The sequence below is a fragment of the Selaginella moellendorffii genome, unplaced genomic scaffold (assembly GCF_000143415.4).
Source record: "Selaginella moellendorffii unplaced genomic scaffold, v1.0 SELMOscaffold_0, whole genome shotgun sequence".
In the NCBI taxonomy this organism is placed as follows: Eukaryota; Viridiplantae; Streptophyta; class Lycopodiopsida; order Selaginellales; family Selaginellaceae; genus Selaginella; species Selaginella moellendorffii.
In genome coordinates, this window is record NW_003314261.1 from 2,816,481 (window position 1) to 2,836,714 (window position 20,234).

A 20,234-nucleotide genomic window follows, 5' to 3' on the forward strand; every position below is an offset into this window, starting at 1 on the left:
TTATGCCCTAAATAAACCCCAAGAGTTGTTGTTCTCATGCCCACACAATCCCTCCCAAGAGTTTTTGAGGAGCCAAAAAAAATTGATAAGCAATGTAGGAGGGCCATAGACACAACATGCAATATTTTTTAAAATGTTGCCTGCTGTCCATGGCTTATGCCCCAGAAATTCTCTACCCCAGCACTTAGTCTCCACCCACAAATTCAAATGGTAAATGCTCACTAGAGAATTGAGTGCCAGTAACAAACTGAATCAATCAATTTCCTATGGCACTCCACTTTTGGATAGCTATGGGACTCCACTTGGTGCTCCATTGCTCTAGAGTGTTGGCCATAGCACTCCACTAAGTGAGAACTTTTGCAAAAAGGATGGAAGAGAGCATATGCATGAGTTAAGCACAACAAATTCAATATGCCCATCCACAAACCCTAGAGCTCCTAAGCCTCCATCTTTGGTGTTAGGTGGCTGTTGACCACCTGTTGGTCGCCTCCTCTGCTACTTCTCCACAAACCCTGGAGCTCGTGGGCATCCATCTCTGTCGCTGGGCAATGCCTCATCTCTTGCTTCCCCTGGAAACTTTGTGGCTGGGATGAGCTGCGGTAAAAGGAGAATTTTTTATGCCTCCTGGGCCATGCAAACAGACAGGTCTTGCTCACACCTCCTCCTCTGGCCCAGGCCATGCCATCAGCCCAAAACCTCGCAAAAATATTTCAAAAGGAAGTGCGGTAAGAAACTGATATTTACCAGGTTACCCTGCATCTAATGGCACCAATTAGCCAGATCAGGTGGCCCACAAAGTTTGGCAATTGCTCCTTATAATAGTAGATAGTCTAACACCACACTATACTATTATGTCTATTTTTCTCTATTTTAGCAATTTCTTAACACTAAATGTTTTGTGGTCAAAAGAGAACATGTCTTTGCAAGATGAACTCACAGATTACTTTTGATATGTTCTAAAAGGTGATAGCTCTAAACTCAATGTCTATGTTGAGCAGAAGAAACCTGCTCAAGTCCTCTTCCACCACCTCTCTTCAATTTTTTCCTACCACTTTTTAGTGAGTCACTGAGAAAAACTTCATGTGTACCTTCTTTCTAGAGACATGGGAAGTTTCAAGATGCTATAAGGCACCATAGCATAACATGGTGCTCACCATCATCCATCTCTTCGAAAGCACAATGGATACACTAAGGCTCTATGTGTGAATTTATATGTATTGCTAAACTCTTCAAGTATATTAACATTGACCATAGAAGCACGCTCTGTTAGAAGTAAGAAACATACTCTTTGCACCAGAAATTTACTTTTACTACTTATACAGCTAATTAGTGGTGCAAGTTAGCAGATTTTTGTGAGCATTTGGTGAGCATCCAAGGCAAGCAGTAAGTTTCCAGGTATGGACTATTCTTGATCACTAGTGTTTTGGAATTTTTGATGATAGGAAAAGTCTAGGATATCAACACTAAGGTGTTGGGGTTGGCACCCAATAAAGCTAGACATTCCATTTCTCAACCATTGGCAGATATAATGGTATATATGCATCATTTCTATAAAAGAATTCATCATCATAACTCCAGTCAAATTTTTCTTTTTCTTTACTCCTTAACCTTAAATAATGTTTAAGAGGAAATCTTAACCAAATTTAAGCTTAAGATTTCTAATACACTTTTGGTTAGTGTTTAAGACTGCTATGCCAAAGGCTCTTAAATCAAACAAGAAGATGAGTAAAGTTTTTACAAGACCTCTTATAAACCTGAAGTTTGATATTTCTATGAAGAGGATCTTGAATGACAAAATTTAACACTGATTAGCTACCTCAAGATGTTCTTCACATCAGCCTTGGTTATTTGAGGGCAATATATAATTTTGATGATATATATCATAATTTGGAAAAGATACTGTAGAACATTGGAAGTAGAACATCACTAGTTGAAACTGGTTAAAGAAATCTAGAAGTTGCAAAACCTCTCATTTCCACAGTTTATAAGCATAGAATGACTAGAAACAAATTTGGTTGAGAGTGTTGTCACTCTTATGCTAGAACACCTGAAACCTCCCTCAACATTAAGTAGATGTCATAAGTAGAACTTTTATGCTCCATCTCTAATATGGTAAATTTAGAATCTGTTAGAACTTTTTATTTCTCTCATTCAGGCATTTACTTTCAATTTAATTATGTCGTAGTCAAGACTTGCAAACCTGTATAAGCGGAGCCAGCTTTTGATTAAATACAAATTCTTGCTTTCTAGAGTTTACAGCCATAGCTTTTAAGTGAACAATATGTTTACTTAAAGTTAATATTAAAATGCTTACTCTTGATGCTAAAGTGTCTAGATACAATTTTTAGTTTCTTTTCCTTTTATATTATTTTTATACTATTTAAATAAAACGAAGAATGTAGAACAGATGTAGATTTAAGAGTAAAACTTAAAGCATTACATCTCAGCATGATATTACTTTCAAAGTGTTTGAAACTTGTACATAAACTTGATGGGTGGGGGCTATATTAGTTTTGAAAACTTCTTGAAGTTTCTGGGCTATGGAGAACACATTTTATAGTTTAATATATTAATTTGATGGCATTCATTTATACCAAGTTGAGTACTTATTAGTATATTAATTTATATAAACCATGTTACATTATTACCTTCATTCATCTGTGAATTTGAAATATCCATCTATGAGGGCCAAGTGTACGGTTACGATGCCGTATACTAATATTAGCGTAGTGGGATTTTGGTAGCCGTCGGATTGGTTTCAATCTGGACCACTCGCTCCTGTATAGAAGCTAGGGTTTTTGGGCTAATTAAGATGCACATTTCTATATTCCCTTTCCATATTCTAAGCACTCACATTGGTGGAGTTGAGGGGCATCTTTGATTGTCTTTGAGAAGTGCTTGGATTTGGGATTTTAGTTTAGATCTAGCTTTTGCATCGTCTAGATCTAGTTTTTTCCATTTCCTTTCTTTTGTTCTTTCTTTTCAGGGTTTTGGTTTAGATCTAGCTTTTTGCGTTGTCTAGATCTACCATTTCCTTCTAGCTTTTTGTCATTTCTCTTCTTTTGCTCTTTCTTTTTTGTTCATCTTCATGGCAGATCAGCAATCTCCTCCTTTGACTCTAGAGTAGTAGTTGGTACAATTGCTTGATGCTATGCACTTGCAATTGAACAACCAAACTCAGTTGATGGCGGTGTTCACGGCACGTGGTACAACTCCTCTGCTCTTGGTGCCAATCCTCACGTTCGGCCGGAGTTCTTTCGCGGGAATCTTGGGGATGATGTGTACCATTGGTTCGATCACTTCAGGGTGATTGCCACATATCATTCTTGGGATGATGCTCAACGGTTGCGTGAGTTTCCCATGTGTCTCCAAGGGACGGTGTTGCAGTGGTACAATGGTTTAAGCGCAGCCACTCGTGGGGATTGGAGTGTTCTCCCGGACGTCTTCAAACGCGCCTTCGGACATGCCGATGATTGTGATGATCCTTTCCAACAATTGCATCGTCTTCACCAAGGGCCATCTGAGTCGGTGATGCAATTTGGTGTTCATTTCTGAAGTCTTTTGCTTCGTGCGGAGCCAAATATGTCGGAGCGGATCAAGCTAGGAATGTTGTGGCCAGCACTTCGTCAAGATCTTGTCGGACTTGTGCATGCACTTGCTCCTGCCACCCTTAACGATGCTCTTCGCTTGGCACAACGTTATGAGACATCACCTCTTCCACTTCTCGCTACACGTCCTTCCGCTCCACTTCCTATGGGTGATGGTCCTGTTCCAATGGAGGTTGATGTTGCTACTGCTCGAGTCCAAGGACAAGTGTGAGGACGTGGTCGTGGCCGTGATGTTCGCTGTTGGGCGTGTGATGAAGTTGGTCATACTTATTGGCGTTGCCGTCATTTTCCGGATTGGTGACCTCCATTTCCTGGATGGAGACCTTGGCATCAGCAACGTCCCATGGGTGCTGCTGCAGTGGAAGGTCTGGACACCGAGATGCATCCGGGAAATGAGGAGTCACGCGAGTAACGGAGGGACCTTGCGCGAATAAGTTAGTGACCCCTCCATATTTCTTTCAGGAGTATCATCAAGGGGTTCACTCAGCACCAGTTCATCCAGTGTTTACTTTCCAAACTCATTTTTATAACAAAAGGTCTCCTATTATTCTCTCCGTGTTGGTTGATATAAGTTTGAGTTTATCTTCTATTGCTCGACCTATTGCCACACGTTGTTGTTTACACTTGTGTCCTGCGGCGGAACTAGTTTTCATTCTTTATGGCAACGGCCGTACACATGCATGTGCACGGGATGAGGTGGACCTAGTTGTGCATGTGGGCAATCTCGAGCTTGAGTTGCAGCCGTTGCGGGTGGTGCCGAGTCAAGCTTTTGACCTCATTTTTAGTATGGATTGGTTGCAGCGCAATCATGCCAAGTGTGACTTTGAGGCTTCTCCCCCTTGTCTCATACTTCCTTATGTTTCATCCATTCCTCTCACTTCCATACTTCTTTGTCCCTTTACTTCTACCTCTGCTTCCATTACTTTTGTTCTCCCACTCTTTCCTTTTGTATTTCCATCTTGTTCTGCTTTTCCCTTTTCTGATCCCTCCGACGATCTTTGTGTTGCAGCAGTTGACCGGCTCATGAAGGAGTATTCTGATCTCTTTGAATTTGACCTATTGTCTGGGGCCAAGATTGCCACACGTCATCCGATTCCAACCGGGGAAGCTCGTCCAATCAAGGTTCCTATTCGTCGTCAATCACCTAAGGAAATCAAGATTTTACGAGCAAACGTCAAGGAAATGCTAGAGAAGGGTGTTATTCGGAAGTCGCAGAGTCCTTGGGCATGTGAACCTCATCTTGTGACGAAGCTTGATGGGAGTATTCGTTTCTGCATTGACTATCGTCTGTTAAACGAAGTGATGATCCCAGATGTGTATCCTCTTCCTCACACTGCTGATCTCTTGGATCGTCTGGGGCGAAGTCATTGGTTCACCAAGCTAGATCTTGCTTCTGGGTATTGGCAAGTACCGATGGCTGAAGAAGATATTCCTAAGACTGATTTTCATACACCATTTGGTTTGTACGAGTTCTTGGTGATGCCGTTTGGTTTGAACAATGCTCCAGCAACTTTCCAGCGGATGATGGACGAGGTTCTTTGCGATATGCCGGAGGTGATTGCTGACTTCATTGATGATGTCTTGATCCACTCGGAGGGGACGTGGGAGGAGCACGTTCGTGATGTTTGTAAAGTGTTGGATCGGCTACACGACGTTGGTTTAAAGCTGAAGCAGTCAAAGTGCATGTTTGGGTCCAAGGACACAACTTATCTTGGGTACCGTATTTCTCATGAGGGTTTGCAAGTTGATCCTGACAAACTTGTGGCTGTTCTAAAGTTCCCTACTCCGAAGTGTGTGAATGATGTGTAGCGCTTTTTGGGTAAGGTGCAGTATCTCGGTCATTTTGTGGATCATCTTTCCGATCGCACTACACCATTGCGAGCGTTGCTGAAGTCATCAACGTCATCTTTCATCTGGTCTCTGGATTGTGAGCGGGCATTCGTGGATCTCAAAGAACTATTAACGACTCCTCCGGTTTTGGCATATCCTGACTACACTCGACTTTTTATTTTGCGCGTGGATGCTTCTGACATTGGTCTTGGAGGTGTGTTGATGCAAGAGAGCTCGAGTGTGCCTGATCAGTGCCATCCCATTGCATACACAAGTCGTACATTACAACCAGCGGAGATGAACTACTCCACGACGGAGAAGGAGTGTTTAGCAGCAGTCTAGGGTTTCGAGAAACTTCATGCATATCTACATGGTTCTCGAATGTTACTTGAAGGTGACCATGCTACTGTTACTTCATTATTGAAGCGGAAGAACCTAGTTGGTCGTACGGCTCGATGGGCTTTGAAGCTTCAGATATATGATTTCGATGTTGTTCATCACCCAGGGAGTTCTATGGCTAATGCTGATGCCCTTTCTCGAGCTCCTCTTCCTTCTCCACTCACTTCTCATGTTTCTGACGAACCTGTTGTTCCAACATCTGTGGATTTTTTAGATGAGGATTCTGTGTCGTCGGCGGTTGCTGTCCTTGACATTCAGTGTCCACAAGGTGCAAAGCAAGATCTACCTTCTTTTGATGAGTTTCGCGAGGCTCAAAAGATTGAGCCGTGGATTCGGAGGCTTCGAGATGAGTTTGAAAATCTTGCATCACTTGCTGATGACTTGCCTTTCCGGCATTTACATTCTCAATATCACCTTGACGATGGCCTTTTTTATTTTGTGGGGACGGATCCTGATGATCATTTACGGCTGGTGGTGCTTTCGGTGTTTATTCCGCGGTTTCTCCATGCCTAACATGATTCTCCTGTTCTAGGTGGGCATATGGGACACCGTCGTGTCACCGAGAAGCTACGTAGGTCTTTCTATTGGCCGGAGATGCGACGTGATATTATTCGGTATGTGCGTAGCTGCGTTTGGTGCCAAGCTCGTAATACTCCCCCTCATACTGCGGAAGGACAGTTGGAGTCAATTGCGGTTTCCCGTCCGTTTGAGTTAGTGGCGTTTGATCTTATGGGACCTTTTCCACGGTCGACTGCTGGCAATAAGTATGTTATTATTGCTTCTGACTACTTGACTCGTTGGGTGGAAGTTGGTGCTCTTGCTAGCATCTCTGCAACTGCTATTGGATACTTCCTCCTCAATCGAGTGGTGTTCCAGCATTCTTGTCCAGAGCAGATTCTTTCGAATAATGGTCCCGCATTTATAGCTGAGGCATTTCATGTTTTGACGTCTTGGTTGGGATATGCCACACTTTCACGAGTGCTTATCATCCACAATCAGATGGTTTGGTGGAACGGCTTGTTTGGACATTCAAAGGGATGATTGCGAAGTATGTGAACTTTCAGTATTCGGATTGGGATGGTTATTTGCCGTCTCTTCGGTATGCATATGTTATAGGGGTGCAGAGTTCTGTTGGTGCTTCACCATATAAACTCCTATATGGTCATGATCCAATATTACTAACGGAGTTGGGTTTACCTTCGCGATTGCCACGTGCTGCCGATGCTAGATCATGGGATCAGTATTTGACGAGCATTCTTCCACTTGTCTTAGCAGAGTTTGCCGAACACTTAGGCCGTGTACAAGTGGGACAATAATAGCGCTACAACTCCCATCATCGTCCACCTGCGGAGTACAAAGTGGATGATTTGGTGTTAGTCCGTTTTCCCCATCTTACGGTATGTGGTTTATCTAAGGGGCTTCTTGTGCAATGGAAAGGACCGTATCGAGTGTTGCGGCAAATTGGACCACAAGTTTATGAGGTTCGGTATGACGTTCAGCAGGCCGATCCTCCAGAGATTGTGCATGTGTAACGGCTAAAACGCTTCGTACAAAGGGATCAGGAGGAGTTAATACCACCTACAGATCCACCGATGCCTTCTCCTGACATTCCTCCGGATCCCGGCCCATCTTCAAAAGAACCCTGATAGTCTTCCATTATCCCGAGAGGAGGGGATAATGTGAAGGCCAAGTGTACAGTTACGATGCCGTATACTAATATTAGCGTAGTGGGATTTTAGTAGCTGTCAGATTGATTTCAATTTGGACCACTCGCTCTTGTATATAAGCTAAGGTTTTTGGGCTAATTAAGATGCACATTTTTGTATTCCCTTTTCATATTCTAAACACTCACACATCCTAATATCAAAAGTATCTACTTGACAATTTTTAAAATCATTATGATTTTCTTATTCTCTCCTCCCCAATCCAGCTTAGGGTGGAAAAATATGTAGCAAAACCACAAAAATAGTGATTTGTTAGTACATTGTATGCACAAAGCTGACAATTATAAACGAAAAACAGGTTCCTTATCTTCAAAACTTTTGTCCAGCATTTGATACAAGGCTATGCTACTTTAACCTTGTAGGACACATCTGCAAGGTGTGACAAGATACCATACCCTGCAACAGTTGTGAGGAGGCCAAGAAATCCCAGAATCTGCAGAGTTGTGAAGAGATTGAGCTGCAAAAAAGAAAAAAATCATTAAATGAGGCATAGGTCACAGCTCTACTGAAATGACAATGCGAAATGATTATACCTTGAGCCAGAAGAGAAGATAAAGCCCAAGGATCGATGCAAGGCCACCGTGAAACGCAAGAGCCGACAGAGCTGGAAGACCGGAAGTAGGCGCGTTGCCAAAGTTGATATTCAACAGCTTCATCTGCCAGAGAATTCAAAATCAAAGGAACTATAAAATAGAGGAAGCGTTTTGCCATACCCCAACAAGGAAAGCGAGGAAGGGAAGGATGGTGAAGGCCAGAAACGTGTAAGAGAGCGCTGTTGGAGGCCGTTTCTCGGGAGTCCGGAAGATGTGTGCTACCTCGGCTTTTGGTTTGAAAACAGCCATGGGGTCGGTCTCCAAGGCCGGTGTTTTCTTTGACGCGCCCTCTGGAGGCTCTGGAAGGTCGAGTTCCAGACTTCCCAGATTCCAGAGGAAAGAGTTGGCCTGGTTGAAAGCAAAGACAGAAAAAAAAATGAGCATTTGTTCGAGAGATAAAGTGTATGTACCATTTTGGCGTCCCCGACAATGAGATCCATGTCGTATTGGCCCGATAGATAATGCAGCTCCTCTACGAGTCCAAGGAAATCCTATACAAGAGCTGGGAATTGCGTAAAACTAGCGATGGCAGCTTACCAGCTGAAGAGCGTATCCCTTTTTCGACGACTTGAAGAGAAACAGACGCTCAGATTTGCCATACCGTAATCGGAAAAACACCTTCCACGACCCAAGGAATACAGAAGATCTCGAGCAAGAAAAAAACTTCTTTGTAAAAAAAGTCATACCTGATGAGCGGAAAATAGAGCTCCTTCTGGAGTAGTGAGCTTGAAAGAAATCTTAAGCTTTTGCAGGTGGTTTGCGGACATCCCAACGGATTTTTTCTCCTCGAATTTCAACCTGGCAGCCGAATTTCCACTCGCACTCCAAAGAAAGAAATGCAGAGCAAAATTTACTCTGTTTTGTAGTCGGGGCTGCCAGTGTCGGTGTCCCAGATAGAGATCGCGACATCCGAGACGAGAATGGTCGACGCATCCTTGGGATCGGCTTGAATCAAGCTCCAAAGGCAGATGAGAAGAGCCGCAGCAAGAAACCCTAGAAATCCACAGACGAAAATCAGATCACTGCGCCGCGGATCCTACCTCGCAAGCCCATCGCTCGCCAAAAAAAACCCTAGCTAGGGTTAGGTCTTGTTAAACAATGTTTATTATTTAATGGATTGATTAATTTAATCACTCAATTAAATTACATGGTTGTGAGGAACAAACGCGTGCACTGTTCTCTCGTGTCTCCAGGGCTGGTGACTGCGAGAAGCCAAGAAAATGTAAGTTTGTAGCGAAACACCTGAAAGATTTTCACATACCAGTGTGCCCGATGGTCCTCTCCGACTCGAAAATTTCGTGATCGTTGCCTCCCTGAGAATCAAAACCGAGTTTTTGAAGACGCTAAGAAATGGTACACGTACCTTGAAAGTTTTGTCTCCGAAGAAATGGATCTCCTTGAAATCGTCGAGGAACTGGAGGCAGTAAGTTTTATCCCAGCCTCTGGGAAAAACCTGGAAAAACCATAGAAGTTTAGAATCCGAGAAGGCGAGCAGTGTGCCTGGAGCTTACATCGAAACTAATCTGGCCACCGATCGAGTAAGTAAGCGGCAAATGTGAAAACTTTTCCTTGAGAACATTAACCATGTCCCGTCGTATGTTATGAATCTGGTTGAGAGGAAACAGTGAGCACTAGAAAATAACAGTGTTTTTTCTTTACCTTGTCATATTGCTCGAAAGCATCGCGTTCTTCCTGGCTACAATTACGTCCGATAGGAGAAACGTTTAGCATACCCGTCCTAAACTCGATAAAAGTTCCTCTAACAAAACCAAGAAATCCATCAGAAACTCCGTCTGGCCTTAGAAGCTCTCAGATCTTACCTCTTGATAGGAATGTCCAAATCTGCGATGTAGTGAAGCACGAAATTTATAAATTCCTGCATCGTTTTCCAACGTTACCATCGGCTCAAAACATCATTTTCTTAAAAAATAAATTGTTTTACCTTGAGCTGATCTTCTCCAAGAAAGCTTTTTAGGCTCTGAGGCAAAAAAGGCATTGGTTTCTTCAGGGAGCAAAAACAGATGACAGATCTTACCTGGCTACCAATTTGAGATCCACCTTTGTGAGCAACAAGGCCATTCTCAGAGAAAACATAGTCATAATCGTTGATAGCTGAAGAAAAACGGAAGGAAAAACAAGGAAAAGGAAAGGGGAATAAAACGATCAGAAAATCCTTCCAGCAGTGCTTTGAATCTGATTCTACTCACTGTTCTTGCCAAGCTGCTCCGAGATTTTCGACAGATCCGAGCCACCGACGACCCCGACAGTGATCACCTGTTTGCACCAGCCTTAGAAACCTCTGTGGAACAGGGGATTTGATCTACATACCTTTCGGAGCTCCTGCAAGAAATCTAGCATTTCAACGGAAGCGACCTGGAGATTCGATCAAGAATCAGCGAGATCATGGGGAACTGCAAAGAAAATCTGACCTTCCTCGGCGGCGTGAGCGTTCCATCCACATCGAACAGCGCAATCACACCCGCCATTGCTCGCGAGATAGATCTGTGAATACCTAGAGAAGATCTATTCTAGAGGAGCGCCCCCACGCCCCGCCCAAACCAGCTACGATTTGGTGCGAAGGAATTAAATACACACCGCGAAAAGGTTAAAAGGCAAACTTAGATTAACGGTTGTGAGGCGGCCACGTAGCAGTACTTAAGAGCCTGGGATTTAGGGCTCTTGGTCGATTTTTCTTTTAGGGTTTCTGGGGCTGAAATCGCCGGGAGGAATCGTTTGATCGTTTTCTCATTCTCGATCGTTACAGAGTGATTCTGCCGCTACATGGTGGGATTTTTGTAGTTTTTTCCGAGCGTTTGTTGAATCTCCGTGGTTTTCCAGGCAGGGAAGATCATCGCGAACTTGCTCGTTCTTGGAGGAGGAGCGCTGGTGAAAGCTGTTGCTCAGGCGTACAAGCAAGCGATCGTCAGTGAGTCCATTCTAGAGAAGAGATTTTGATCAGAGAGGAAAATATCTGTTTGAGTGTGTTCTAGATGCAAATAAATCTGGCGTTGCTCACGAGACGGTCCAAAACCTTGCACACAAGACAAGTAAGTCGATGACCTTGCATGAAGCGAGGATGATCCTTGGAGTGGCTGAAAACACTCCCTGGGAAGAAGTTCTACAGGTAAATGCGATCTTTGTGCCGCTCTTCTCGTCTAACACTTGTTTTCTCTCGTTTTCTTGCCTTTGAAGAAATACGACAAGATGTTTCAGAAGAATGCGGAGATGGGAACTTTCTATCTCCAATCCAAAGTTCACAGGGCAAAAGAATGTTTAGAAGCCGCGAAACGGGCAGGGGGATGATACCGCGACGATAGCAACGGGGGATTCTTTAGCAACGGTGGGGGGGAAGAACGATCGGCATAAGAAGGTTTTGTAAAATGGTTTAGCTAGCTAAGAGCGCAGCAGCTAGAGCGAAGCATGAGAGCGAACGCTTGCTGTTTTTTTTTTAAATCTCACTGGAGAAGAATAAGGTTCTTTTGGCGGACAGCTTGAGCGCGTCTTTGGATTGATCTAACTTTTCTTTGCTGTGATATCCATCCAGATCCAGTGCGCGAAATCGCCCAAAAGTTTTTAAGCATTCGTGCGGGATCGATATGAAAGCACTCAGCAAAGCGAGGTTTTGGTGGAATTTTTGGGTGCTCCTGTCGGTGAAAACGCTGGTCTCCATTAACGTTTGCATGGAATTTGTGTCAGGATCCGCAAGAACACCAAAGAAAAGTTTTTTAAGCATTGTTCCCACTTTTGTGGGTGCTAAGCAGTGGATTCCTTCTGATCAAAGGATCATGGCTGGAAATTATACAAAATTACCTATCGTCCATTGTAGCCTATTTCATATCCCTTTCATGTCTGCTTCTCGTGTTCCTGGCACACTGATTGCCCGCATTGGGAACGTGTTGGTCGTACACGTGGCAAGGCGTCTCGTGACACGTCACCGGCGACTTGCCCACGTCACGTCCCTTCCACACCGCCACCACGTGTTGCGGGGCCCACTCGAGGCGCGCGTCCGCCACGTGTGCCGTACACCGGAACCGGATATTCTGCCCTGTGGAGGGCGGAGATTCGGCGGGCATCTTTATTGACCGTCAGACAACGACGCTGACCGGTCCCAAGGGCGCTATTTAAAACCTTCAAACTACCTGACTCGGAATTTAGGGCTGAGCAATTTTTTTTGGGTGTGCGGAGGAATCAGAGCGTGTGTTCTTGCGTTGCCGATCTGCGCGCTCGCGTGTCTCGATCGGGGATTTTAAAGAAATCTCGCGATTTCGGCGTGTGATTGGGGTGAGCTAGAGCTATCGGCTGTGTCGGTTAGCCATTTCTTCTCCTCTGCGAATGCAGGCTTGAGATTTTAATTGCTTTGGCAAGGCGGCGGCTGGCTGCTGGCAATAGTTTTTTTTTCCCTCTTTTTCTTGTTTTCGCTTGGCGCCGTGTAGATCGATCGACAGATAGATCGAGGATGGTCGGAGAGCCAGTCGTGCTGTTGGTGACCGATGCCGCTGCGCTGCCCGGAAGCGCCGTCGTTTGGGCGATGAGCGCCTTCGCGGACAAGGCAGCTCTCGGCAAGAGCCTCGCGATCTCTACTCATGCATCTCAATTCGGTCAGTCAATGTTTCCATTCGTTACCTTGTTCTTATTCTTCATCGGGACTTAATATTTTCTTTTTCCTCTTCAGGTGGGAAGCTCAAGCAATCTTCGTCTAGCTTGGAAGTCGTAATTTCTCTTGGAATTGCGTCACTAGAGTGGGTCAAGGAGGTCTCTCGAGTGCTGAAACCGGGAGGGATTCTCGTTGTTCGTACGAGCGAGGTGTATTTTTTTTTCTTCGTTTTTCTTTCGTTTTTTTTTAAAACTTAGCTCATGTGATTCTCGTGTTCAAGTTGCTAACTTGACGTGAATTTCAGGATAAGGCAGCAGTACAGCGAAGCCTTGTATTGGCCGGCTTTGTAAGCATTGAGACAATGGAACCTGTGGAAGGGCTTTCTCTCGCAGATGGCTTATCAGGAATTTCCCTGAGTCACTCCGTTTTGGTACGACAAATATTTCAAGCTTCTCTCTTGATCCTTACCTCGTTCTTCTCTTTTCTCGTTTCGTATAATTCAAGCTTCGAGCACAAAAGCCGGCATGGGAAGCTGGAGTCTCGTTTCCAATCAAGAGAAAAGCAGTGGCGGCTCAAGGTGACAAGAAAATCATCTGGACGTTATAGAAATGTGGGGAACTAACCAGAGAAGTTTTTAACAGGCACGGCAGTCGAGCGCGCCGTAACTTCAAACGGTTCTTCTGCTATAGCAAGCTGGAAACTCCCAACGGTGGATTTGGATGAGGATGATTTCGATCTTGTCGACGAGGATAGTTTGCTTACAGAGGAGGACTTGAAACGCCCCGAATTGCCTGCAGGTCTGATCCGTCTCGAATTTCACACTCAATTGTGCCTTTTCTCATTTTCTTCCTCTTTTGTTTGCAGCTGACGACTGTGAAGTTGGAAATGCTGGTCGCAAGGCCTGCAAGAACTGCACTTGTGGCCGTGCTGAGCTTGAAGAGGAAGGAAAACTTCCGGACGAGTTGTTAAACAATCCGATATCTCAGTGTGGAAACGTAAGTTTTGCTGCCTTTTCTCGCTCCAAAGTTCTCATAAGTCGCTCTCCAGTGTGGCCTGGGTGATGCTTTTCGTTGTGGAACTTGCCCGTATCGAGGACTTCCTCCATTCAAACTTGGCGAGAAGGTGAGCGAGCCTTTTCTTATCGAGTCCTCTTGGTCTCAATAACTCTTTGCGTTCTTTTCCCTTTCAGATCACTCTTTCGGGCACGCTGCTAACAGCTGATGTTTGAGCGATATGATTCATAGCCGGGGACGTAAATGGATCATCCCCTTGTCACAAAATTCCGGTTTTGCAAGGAGCAAAAGCTTTGATATGTTTTCTTTTAGAAATCAAAAAACTGTTGAAAACTGACTAGAAAGAGCGTGTCGATCGGATGATCCAAATCCAGGAAGTTTAAATTCGACGGGTATTGGATTCGAACACGCAACCTTTCACACTGTTTTTCCCGCGTAAATTTGAAAAAAGCCCTAGAGTGGAAGAATGAGGGTCACAGCAGCGATGGATTCTTCGCCCGAAGCGCTGCTCGTCCGGATCTTCAACGAGTGCCAGCAGGCGCACGCATCGCATCGGCGGCATCTCAAGGATCTTGTCAAATCCAGGCGCCAGCAAGACCAGCAAGAGTTCGCAGGGCTTTTCAAGAGGTTTGTGACCCCGATCTTCGATGTCATGAAGAAGGAGCCAGCAGTAGAGCGGATTGTCAAGTTTGTGGCCAGCGTAGTCTCGTTTAGGGACGAGAATGCGGCGGAGTGTGATGCGTTTCTGGAGGATTTCGTAGACTTCCTTCTCTCTGCGGTTGATTCTTCCAACAAGAGCGTCCGATATCGTAGCTGCCAAATTCTTTCTGAGGTGAGCATAGGTTTTCTGTTCTTTCTTTTTTCTTGTGTGCTTATTTCACCCGATAGTTTTCATCGATCAAGCTCACGATTTTCTTCGCCCTATAGGTGATCATGATGTTGGGAGAGGACACTGAAGTAAATGCGGAGCTCTGGGATGAGATGACTGCTGCCATGGAACGAAGAATCCAGGATAAAATTGCCGGCATCAGAGTTTTTGCTGCTCGTTCTCTGGGTCGTTTATTTTCCGATGACAAAGACAATTCGCAGTACCGACTTTCCTTACAATTTGATCCTAGTCCCGTAAGTTCTATTTGTATTTCTTTGTTTTCTCGCTTGCTTACACTTTTACCAGGACGTGAGAAAAGCAGCTCTCTTGGCCATTCCGGTCTTAAATGCAACGATCTCGGATATTGTTAGCAGAACGGGCGATGTGAGCGCAGCGGTTCGGAAAGCAGCGTGTTCAGTCATAAGAGACATTCCCATACAGAGTCTGAGGTGAGCGTTTGAGATTTCGTTAGCAGGAGCTGATTCACGTTTAATTTTAACAGTATTCGCCAGCGGGCGCTTGTGCTTCAGCGTGGACTGCTGGACAGGGAGTCCACAGTGCAAGTCGAGTGTAGGAGCTTGTTGAAAGATGGATGGCTCACGAGAGATTGCCAGAAGGATCCCTTGATCCTTCTTAAGCTCCTTGACGTTGAAACAAATGAGAAAGCGGGAGAGCTTGTGATGCAACAACTTTTGACAGAAGACTGCATGGTGGTGGACAACAGTAAAAGCCTTAGAGACTACTTAGATCATGATGGCACCAATGAAGGTAACTTACATTCTGCGTACCTCTCGCTTTTCAACTTTTTTTTATAGGAAAGATTCGGTTCATGGAACCTGAAGAAGCGCTGTATTGGAGAACGCTATGTGCACACCTACACACGGAGGCTCAGGTTGCGTTTTGTGTCTAAATGCTGCGTTAGATTTTGAAAAGTTTGTTAACTTAATTGAAGGCGAAGAGCTCGGACGCGGCAAAATCTCGAGGGGCTCAAGCTGACGTTCTTGAAGCCGTTGCGGCTGATAAAGCTCAGTTGCTGGACTCGATACTACCGGCAACGGTTGCAGAATTTGTTACGCTGGTCGAGGCACATCATACCGCAGGTATACTATACTCTCTAGTCGATGCTAATCTTCTAATGCTAATGACTTTTTCTGAAGGATCAAGTCAATCGTTTGTGTCTCGCCAACTCCTCCTGCTAGCCAACGTGCTTGACTTTTCGGACATGGCAAGCAGAAAATGCGCCGCGGCTTCGATAAATAATTTTCTTTACCAGTGGACAAGTCCTGATCGCGGTCCCGAAATGACTGGAGATGGAATCTATCTGGGAGGGGGGAAGGAATGGTCCGACGCATTTGTGCAGCTTGCCAAGAAAGTTCATGCAACCCCAGATGCTTTTGAGGAGGCGATGGCTCAAGTTGCACTGGACTTGGGAAAAGTTTGCAGAGAAGGAGGGGCCGGTGCTCTTCAATGGCTTCAATGTTTGGCAACAACCGGCATTTTACTGGAAAACCTGAGATCAATACGCCAGTTCCCTGCTCATGTAATGGAAACACAAGAGATGGTTGACGGATTACTCATCCCTGCGGTAAGTGAATTGAAATGGTCGACGCTAACGCTGATGCTTGCTATAGGCCAACCACTTGGTGGCGGACGTTCGACGAGCAGGCGTCAGATGCTTGTCCCTGTACTGTTTGTCCGAAGAGCATCCAAGCGTGCGGGTTATCCGCCAACTTGAAGAAGCTCTTGTCAAGAGTTCTGGTGCTGAGAAGATCATGGCCATCAAAGGCATGTTCGACCTTTTGATGTCCCATGGTGCTGGGTTAATGGACAGTCAGCGGGCATCTCATTCTCCTGGGCAGATGCAGCTGCCTCTTCTGCAGCTGCTAGCAGATATTCTGAGCGACCAACACGATATTTATGTTCAGGAGGACATAGGGGAAACAGAGTCCGCAAGAAGTGTTGCAGCCGAAGGTTTTGCAAAGTTGCTATTGCATAGTAAGCGATTTCCGGAGCTGGGCCTTGTCCGGAGCAGGGTTCTATGTGACTTATTTCGCATGTACTTCGACGAAGACACGAAAAGCATCCCGAGGTACGTCGTTTTTGCTCGTGCCAAAAGCTAATACTTTCTCCAGGTTGGGACAATGTCTTTCTGTTTTCTTTCACAACTACGCGTCGGCTACACCAGAACATAAGGTAATATTGAAAGCTCTGTCTGATCCATCCATCAACTATGTACGTGTTTGCAGCGGTGCATCGCTGAGGTTTTCGTCCCTGTGTTGCGTAAAGAATGGCCTGGTCTTACTGGAAGTGCATGCAACTCACATATCGCCGCGATCAGGAAAAAAAATGCGTCTCAATTGTCGCGGTTTATGCTTGAGCTCCTGAAGCACCCATTGTTCTCGCACCAAAACCCCGATGAGTCCGCTGACTTCGCAATCCTTGCAATCGATCTAGCTCGTGAGGTAGATATGAAAACCATTAATTGACACTGTGACCAGCTTACTTTCCAGATAATGCGGTTTTCATCGAGAAAAACACTAGCTGTTAAAGCTTACAAGTCCGTGCTTTGCAAGGTTCTCGTTTCATTAAAGTTTCTGCCGTCACGACAGAAAGAGATCAAGGTTATGAGACCGCTCCTTTCTCTGTAAGTTACCAGCATTTAGACCAGCTGATTTTTTTTTTTTTTCTTTCGGCAGGGTCATCGATGAGATGGCGGGAGAGAAGCTTCTGCTCAAGGAACTCAGGGCAATGGCTGCAGAGCTCAAGAGCTTGGACTCGACTAAGGATGAAACTATTGGAAACGACGAGCTAGAGACTCTCCTAGGTAACGTAGACATGAAGTCCTAGATTTTACGTCGACACGTTTTTCTTTTTGTGAAGCTTCGTTGGGATTCCTTGCCGAAGACGCTCCGCCAGAAGCAGCTAAAACACCAGCTGGGCGAAGTAAGCCTCTCAAAGTTCAAGAAAACTCTGGTTATCCAACTTTTGTCTTTCCAGAGCCCAAGGCACGAGCTCCGTCAGGTGTTTCTTCCGATTCTTCCGAGAGTGGCGTCCAGACGCCACCAAAAGCCACCGCCAGCGTCGCTCGGTCGCAGCGGAATTGCAAGACAGTGGCGATGGAGCGAATGCAATCGATCCGAGCGACCGCCAAGAGCAAGATGATCGATTTCGAGTCGGAAGAGAGCGAGACAACGTCAGAGGAAGAACTTGAGTCTCCTATATAAGTTTGTAAGAAAGATCCAGAGTTTAGGGTTTTTCGAAGATCAAAAAAATGGAGGGATCTGGAGCTCATGCCGCTGGGGGAAGCTCGGGTACGTTTGGAGCTCATGCCGCTGGGGGAAGCTCGGGTACGTTTGGGAGCTCCGATTCTCGGGACGATTGGAGCGGCGCTTATGATCCCTATCGGCACTCCAGCTATGATCGCGATCGCATCGCGGATCACCGACAATCCGGCACGCAAAGGGGGAGCCCTTCGGCCTGTTGTTGGCTCCCCCCAGTTTTCATTCTAGGTACCGCATTTGATCTCTCTCGCGCTCTCTTTCTTGTTCCTAGAGACCGACTCTTTGTAGATTTGTCGGTGCAGCTACTGTATTGTCTTTGTTTGGCCTCCATCCTCCACTGGAAATCGAAGCTGGACTGGGCTACTCGCGTCTCATCGATACCAATCCACTGTTTGTACGAGAAATCCAGGTTCTTCCTCTTTGATCTTCCTTCTCCTTTGGAGTGGCCTTGAAATTTTTTTGTTTTTCTTTAGGTGAGAAGATTTCAGGGAACTGGAGAACCAGTTGTTTACTCGTTCCACCACCGTCCAGCTTTGGAAGACGTTTTGGAATGGTCACATGACTATGATCAAGGTTTTCATGCCCAAAGCCACCAGGTGTGAGTCGCGATCTTTTCTATAGCATTTGCATGTCTTGTTCGCAGTTTTGATTTATTTATTTATTTATTTATTTTTTCGGTAGGAATGGGCATTGTGGCTCAACAAAGGTTCTGTGATAACAATAAAATACAACGTCAAGGAGCCGGACTCGAATCTTATATTTGCGATTTTTCAAGGTTCTTGCTGCTTAAGTGGTGCGTGGATTCACTGGTTGTTCTTCGTGCAGGCAAAGAGAACTTCCTTACTTGGGTGTCTGATCCATTGCATCCAACTTCTTCTGTTTTCCGCCAGAAAGTGAAAGGTAGCGCGCTTATCGTTCATGTCGGCAACTGTATATTGACTATGTCTGGACAGGAAGTGGAGTCTTCGAGTATTTCATCGAGGAAGATGGTGATTACTATTTCGCCTTCGGAAACATGAACGACTATTATGTAGAGGTAGAAACAGTGTGATGGTTTCTGTTAATTTCGGAACTTTTGCGGGGTTGATAGGTGGCTCTGCGGCTCGAGGCTCAGCTAAAAGCTTACAGCACGAAAAATCATGATTCTCGGTGCTCCTTGAAGTCGGACGTCTGCAAAATCAAGCTTCCTCTCTTTCAATCTACGTCGATTCTGTTGACCACCTCGGAACACGATGGGTTGCAACACATGAGAGTCAGGTACAAAGCTCGTTGGGCTACATTCGTAGTTGGCTTTGGTACGTTTGGGTTGAAAGTTCTGTTTTTCTTTTGTTGTGTGGCACTAACTTCGGCTTCTGTCTGTAGGAGCCTTGGTGGCTGTTTTGGTACTTCTGGTGAAGAAAAATCCCTGCAAGAAAGCTGACAATAGGAAAGAGGAGAAAACTAAGCCTGAAGACGCCTCCCCGCTTATTGATGAAAAACTATCAAACGAGCAGCCTAGTGTTGATCATCGGCCTGCGGAAGGTTCACATTCAAGTCCAGGCGACGAGCAGCTATGCGCAATCTGCCTGGATGCGCCAAAAGACAGTTTCTTTGATCCGTGCGGCCACTGTGCGACTTGCTATGCGTGCGGAGAGAGGTAACTCATTCTTTTCTAGATTCATTGCGTGAATGGTCTCTCGTTCCTTTGGTCTTTGCAACAGAATCAAAGCGAGCGGGAACGCAATCTGTCCCATTTGCCGGGAGAACATAAGGACTGTTCGCCGACTCTTTGTTTCATGACTTTGAGGTAAATTCATTCGAGTCTCTCGTTTAATCTTTGTGTTCTTAACAAATGTATCAGTACAAATAGAACCGTGCAAAAGAATAGAAGGTGACTTGTATATAGAGTAGGACGCTCGATCCTTGCAAAGTAAGAACGATTACGTTCACAGCTCCATGCTCCATACTTTCCAAAATTGTTAATCAAGCTTTTCGACGCTTATGATCTAACGGTTGATTTCATCGCCGATCCAACGGTTGTTGAGAGAAGAGGTCATCGACGATCTAACGGTTGTTAAGAGAAGATGTCATCAACGGTTTAAATCTCCCTCGCTAAGCGGGAAGAAATATTTTGGATTGGAGAGCGAGCGATGGCGGAGGGCAGCCGACAGGCGGAGATGCGTAGCCGCGCTGGAATCCTGGACTTCTCGGACAAGAATGCCGCCCTCGCTCCGACCGTAAGCTCCTTCTCCTCTGATTTGACGAGTGTGGATGGACGATCATATCTTTCGCAGGCGCCAGGCAAAGGTCTCGCGATCATGGATTCCTCTGGAGAAATTGGCGCC

At 45.3% G+C, this 20,234-nt stretch overlaps 6 protein-coding genes across 10 annotated transcripts; 4 read left to right on the top strand and 2 right to left on the bottom strand.

Moving 5' to 3' along the window:
* Positions 1–7,842: 7,842 nt before the first annotated feature.
* On the bottom strand, positions 7,843–9,249 carry LOC9662986 (dolichyl-diphosphooligosaccharide--protein glycosyltransferase subunit 2). The gene is made up of 8 exons (XM_002960880.2): positions 9,195–9,249; positions 9,009–9,147; positions 8,841–8,952; positions 8,692–8,772; positions 8,565–8,645; positions 8,275–8,502; positions 8,095–8,217; positions 7,843–8,018 (listed from the first exon to the last, which is right to left on the bottom strand). The coding sequence occupies exons 1-8, from the start codon at positions 9,205–9,207 to the stop codon at positions 7,902–7,904; spliced, it is 894 nt and encodes a 297-aa protein (XP_002960926.2). The 5' UTR covers positions 9,208–9,249; the 3' UTR covers positions 7,843–7,901.
* Positions 9,250–9,255: 6 nt separating this feature from the next.
* LOC9641762 (phosphomannomutase) lies at positions 9,256–10,737 on the bottom strand. Its single transcript, XM_002960881.2, has 11 exons — positions 10,584–10,737; positions 10,483–10,527; positions 10,362–10,428; positions 10,190–10,266; positions 10,097–10,132; positions 9,975–10,030; positions 9,814–9,913; positions 9,666–9,761; positions 9,518–9,607; positions 9,416–9,467; positions 9,256–9,356 (listed from the first exon to the last, which is right to left on the bottom strand). The coding sequence occupies exons 1-11, from the start codon at positions 10,638–10,640 to the stop codon at positions 9,298–9,300; spliced, it is 735 nt and encodes a 244-aa protein (XP_002960927.1). The 5' UTR covers positions 10,641–10,737; the 3' UTR covers positions 9,256–9,297.
* A 116-nt stretch (positions 10,738–10,853) lies between these two features.
* On the top strand, positions 10,854–11,643 carry LOC9662987 (mitochondrial import inner membrane translocase subunit PAM16 like 2). The gene is made up of 4 exons (XM_002960220.2): positions 10,854–10,938; positions 10,993–11,080; positions 11,145–11,278; positions 11,347–11,643. The coding sequence occupies exons 1-4, from the start codon at positions 10,936–10,938 to the stop codon at positions 11,455–11,457; spliced, it is 336 nt and encodes a 111-aa protein (XP_002960266.1). The 5' UTR covers positions 10,854–10,935; the 3' UTR covers positions 11,458–11,643.
* A 674-nt stretch (positions 11,644–12,317) lies between these two features.
* On the top strand, positions 12,318–14,105 carry LOC9662988 (anamorsin homolog 2). Of its 2 annotated transcripts, XM_024672074.1 has the most exons (9): positions 12,318–12,435; positions 12,493–12,752; positions 12,827–12,957; positions 13,053–13,178; positions 13,253–13,325; positions 13,390–13,545; positions 13,613–13,743; positions 13,796–13,870; positions 13,938–14,105. In XM_024672074.1, exons 2-9 carry the CDS (start codon positions 12,611–12,613, stop codon positions 13,974–13,976), a joined length of 873 nt encoding a protein of 290 aa, XP_024527842.1. In that variant the 5' UTR covers positions 12,318–12,435; positions 12,493–12,610; the 3' UTR covers positions 13,977–14,105. The 2 variants fall into 2 exon arrangements, with proteins under 2 accessions (XP_024527842.1, XP_002960267.1); XM_002960221.2 differs by having other exon boundaries at positions 12,318–12,752.
* An 80-nt stretch (positions 14,106–14,185) lies between these two features.
* On the top strand, positions 14,186–17,918 carry LOC9641763 (condensin complex subunit 3). The gene is made up of 14 exons (XM_002960222.2): positions 14,186–14,593; positions 14,689–14,883; positions 14,936–15,078; positions 15,132–15,397; positions 15,445–15,521; positions 15,582–15,729; positions 15,787–16,214; positions 16,261–16,718; positions 16,762–16,822; positions 16,876–17,091; positions 17,140–17,273; positions 17,326–17,453; positions 17,510–17,572; positions 17,627–17,918. The coding sequence occupies exons 1-14, from the start codon at positions 14,228–14,230 to the stop codon at positions 17,851–17,853; spliced, it is 2,910 nt and encodes a 969-aa protein (XP_002960268.2). The 5' UTR covers positions 14,186–14,227; the 3' UTR covers positions 17,854–17,918.
* Positions 17,817–19,899, top strand: LOC9641764. Of its 4 annotated transcripts, none has more exons than XM_002960223.2 (10): positions 17,817–18,138; positions 18,213–18,319; positions 18,384–18,506; positions 18,592–18,685; positions 18,736–18,810; positions 18,864–18,946; positions 19,001–19,205; positions 19,273–19,546; positions 19,611–19,696; positions 19,751–19,899. In XM_002960223.2, the coding sequence occupies exons 1-9, from the start codon at positions 17,901–17,903 to the stop codon at positions 19,687–19,689; spliced, it is 1,278 nt and encodes a 425-aa protein (XP_002960269.2). In that variant the 5' UTR covers positions 17,817–17,900; the 3' UTR covers positions 19,690–19,696; positions 19,751–19,899. The 4 variants fall into 4 exon arrangements, with proteins under 4 accessions (XP_002960269.2, XP_024527823.1, XP_024527830.1 ...); XM_024672055.1 differs by having other exon boundaries at positions 19,760–19,899; XM_024672062.1 differs by having other exon boundaries at positions 17,817–17,940; positions 17,977–18,138; positions 19,611–19,899.
* The last annotated feature ends 335 nt before the right edge of the window (positions 19,900–20,234 follow it).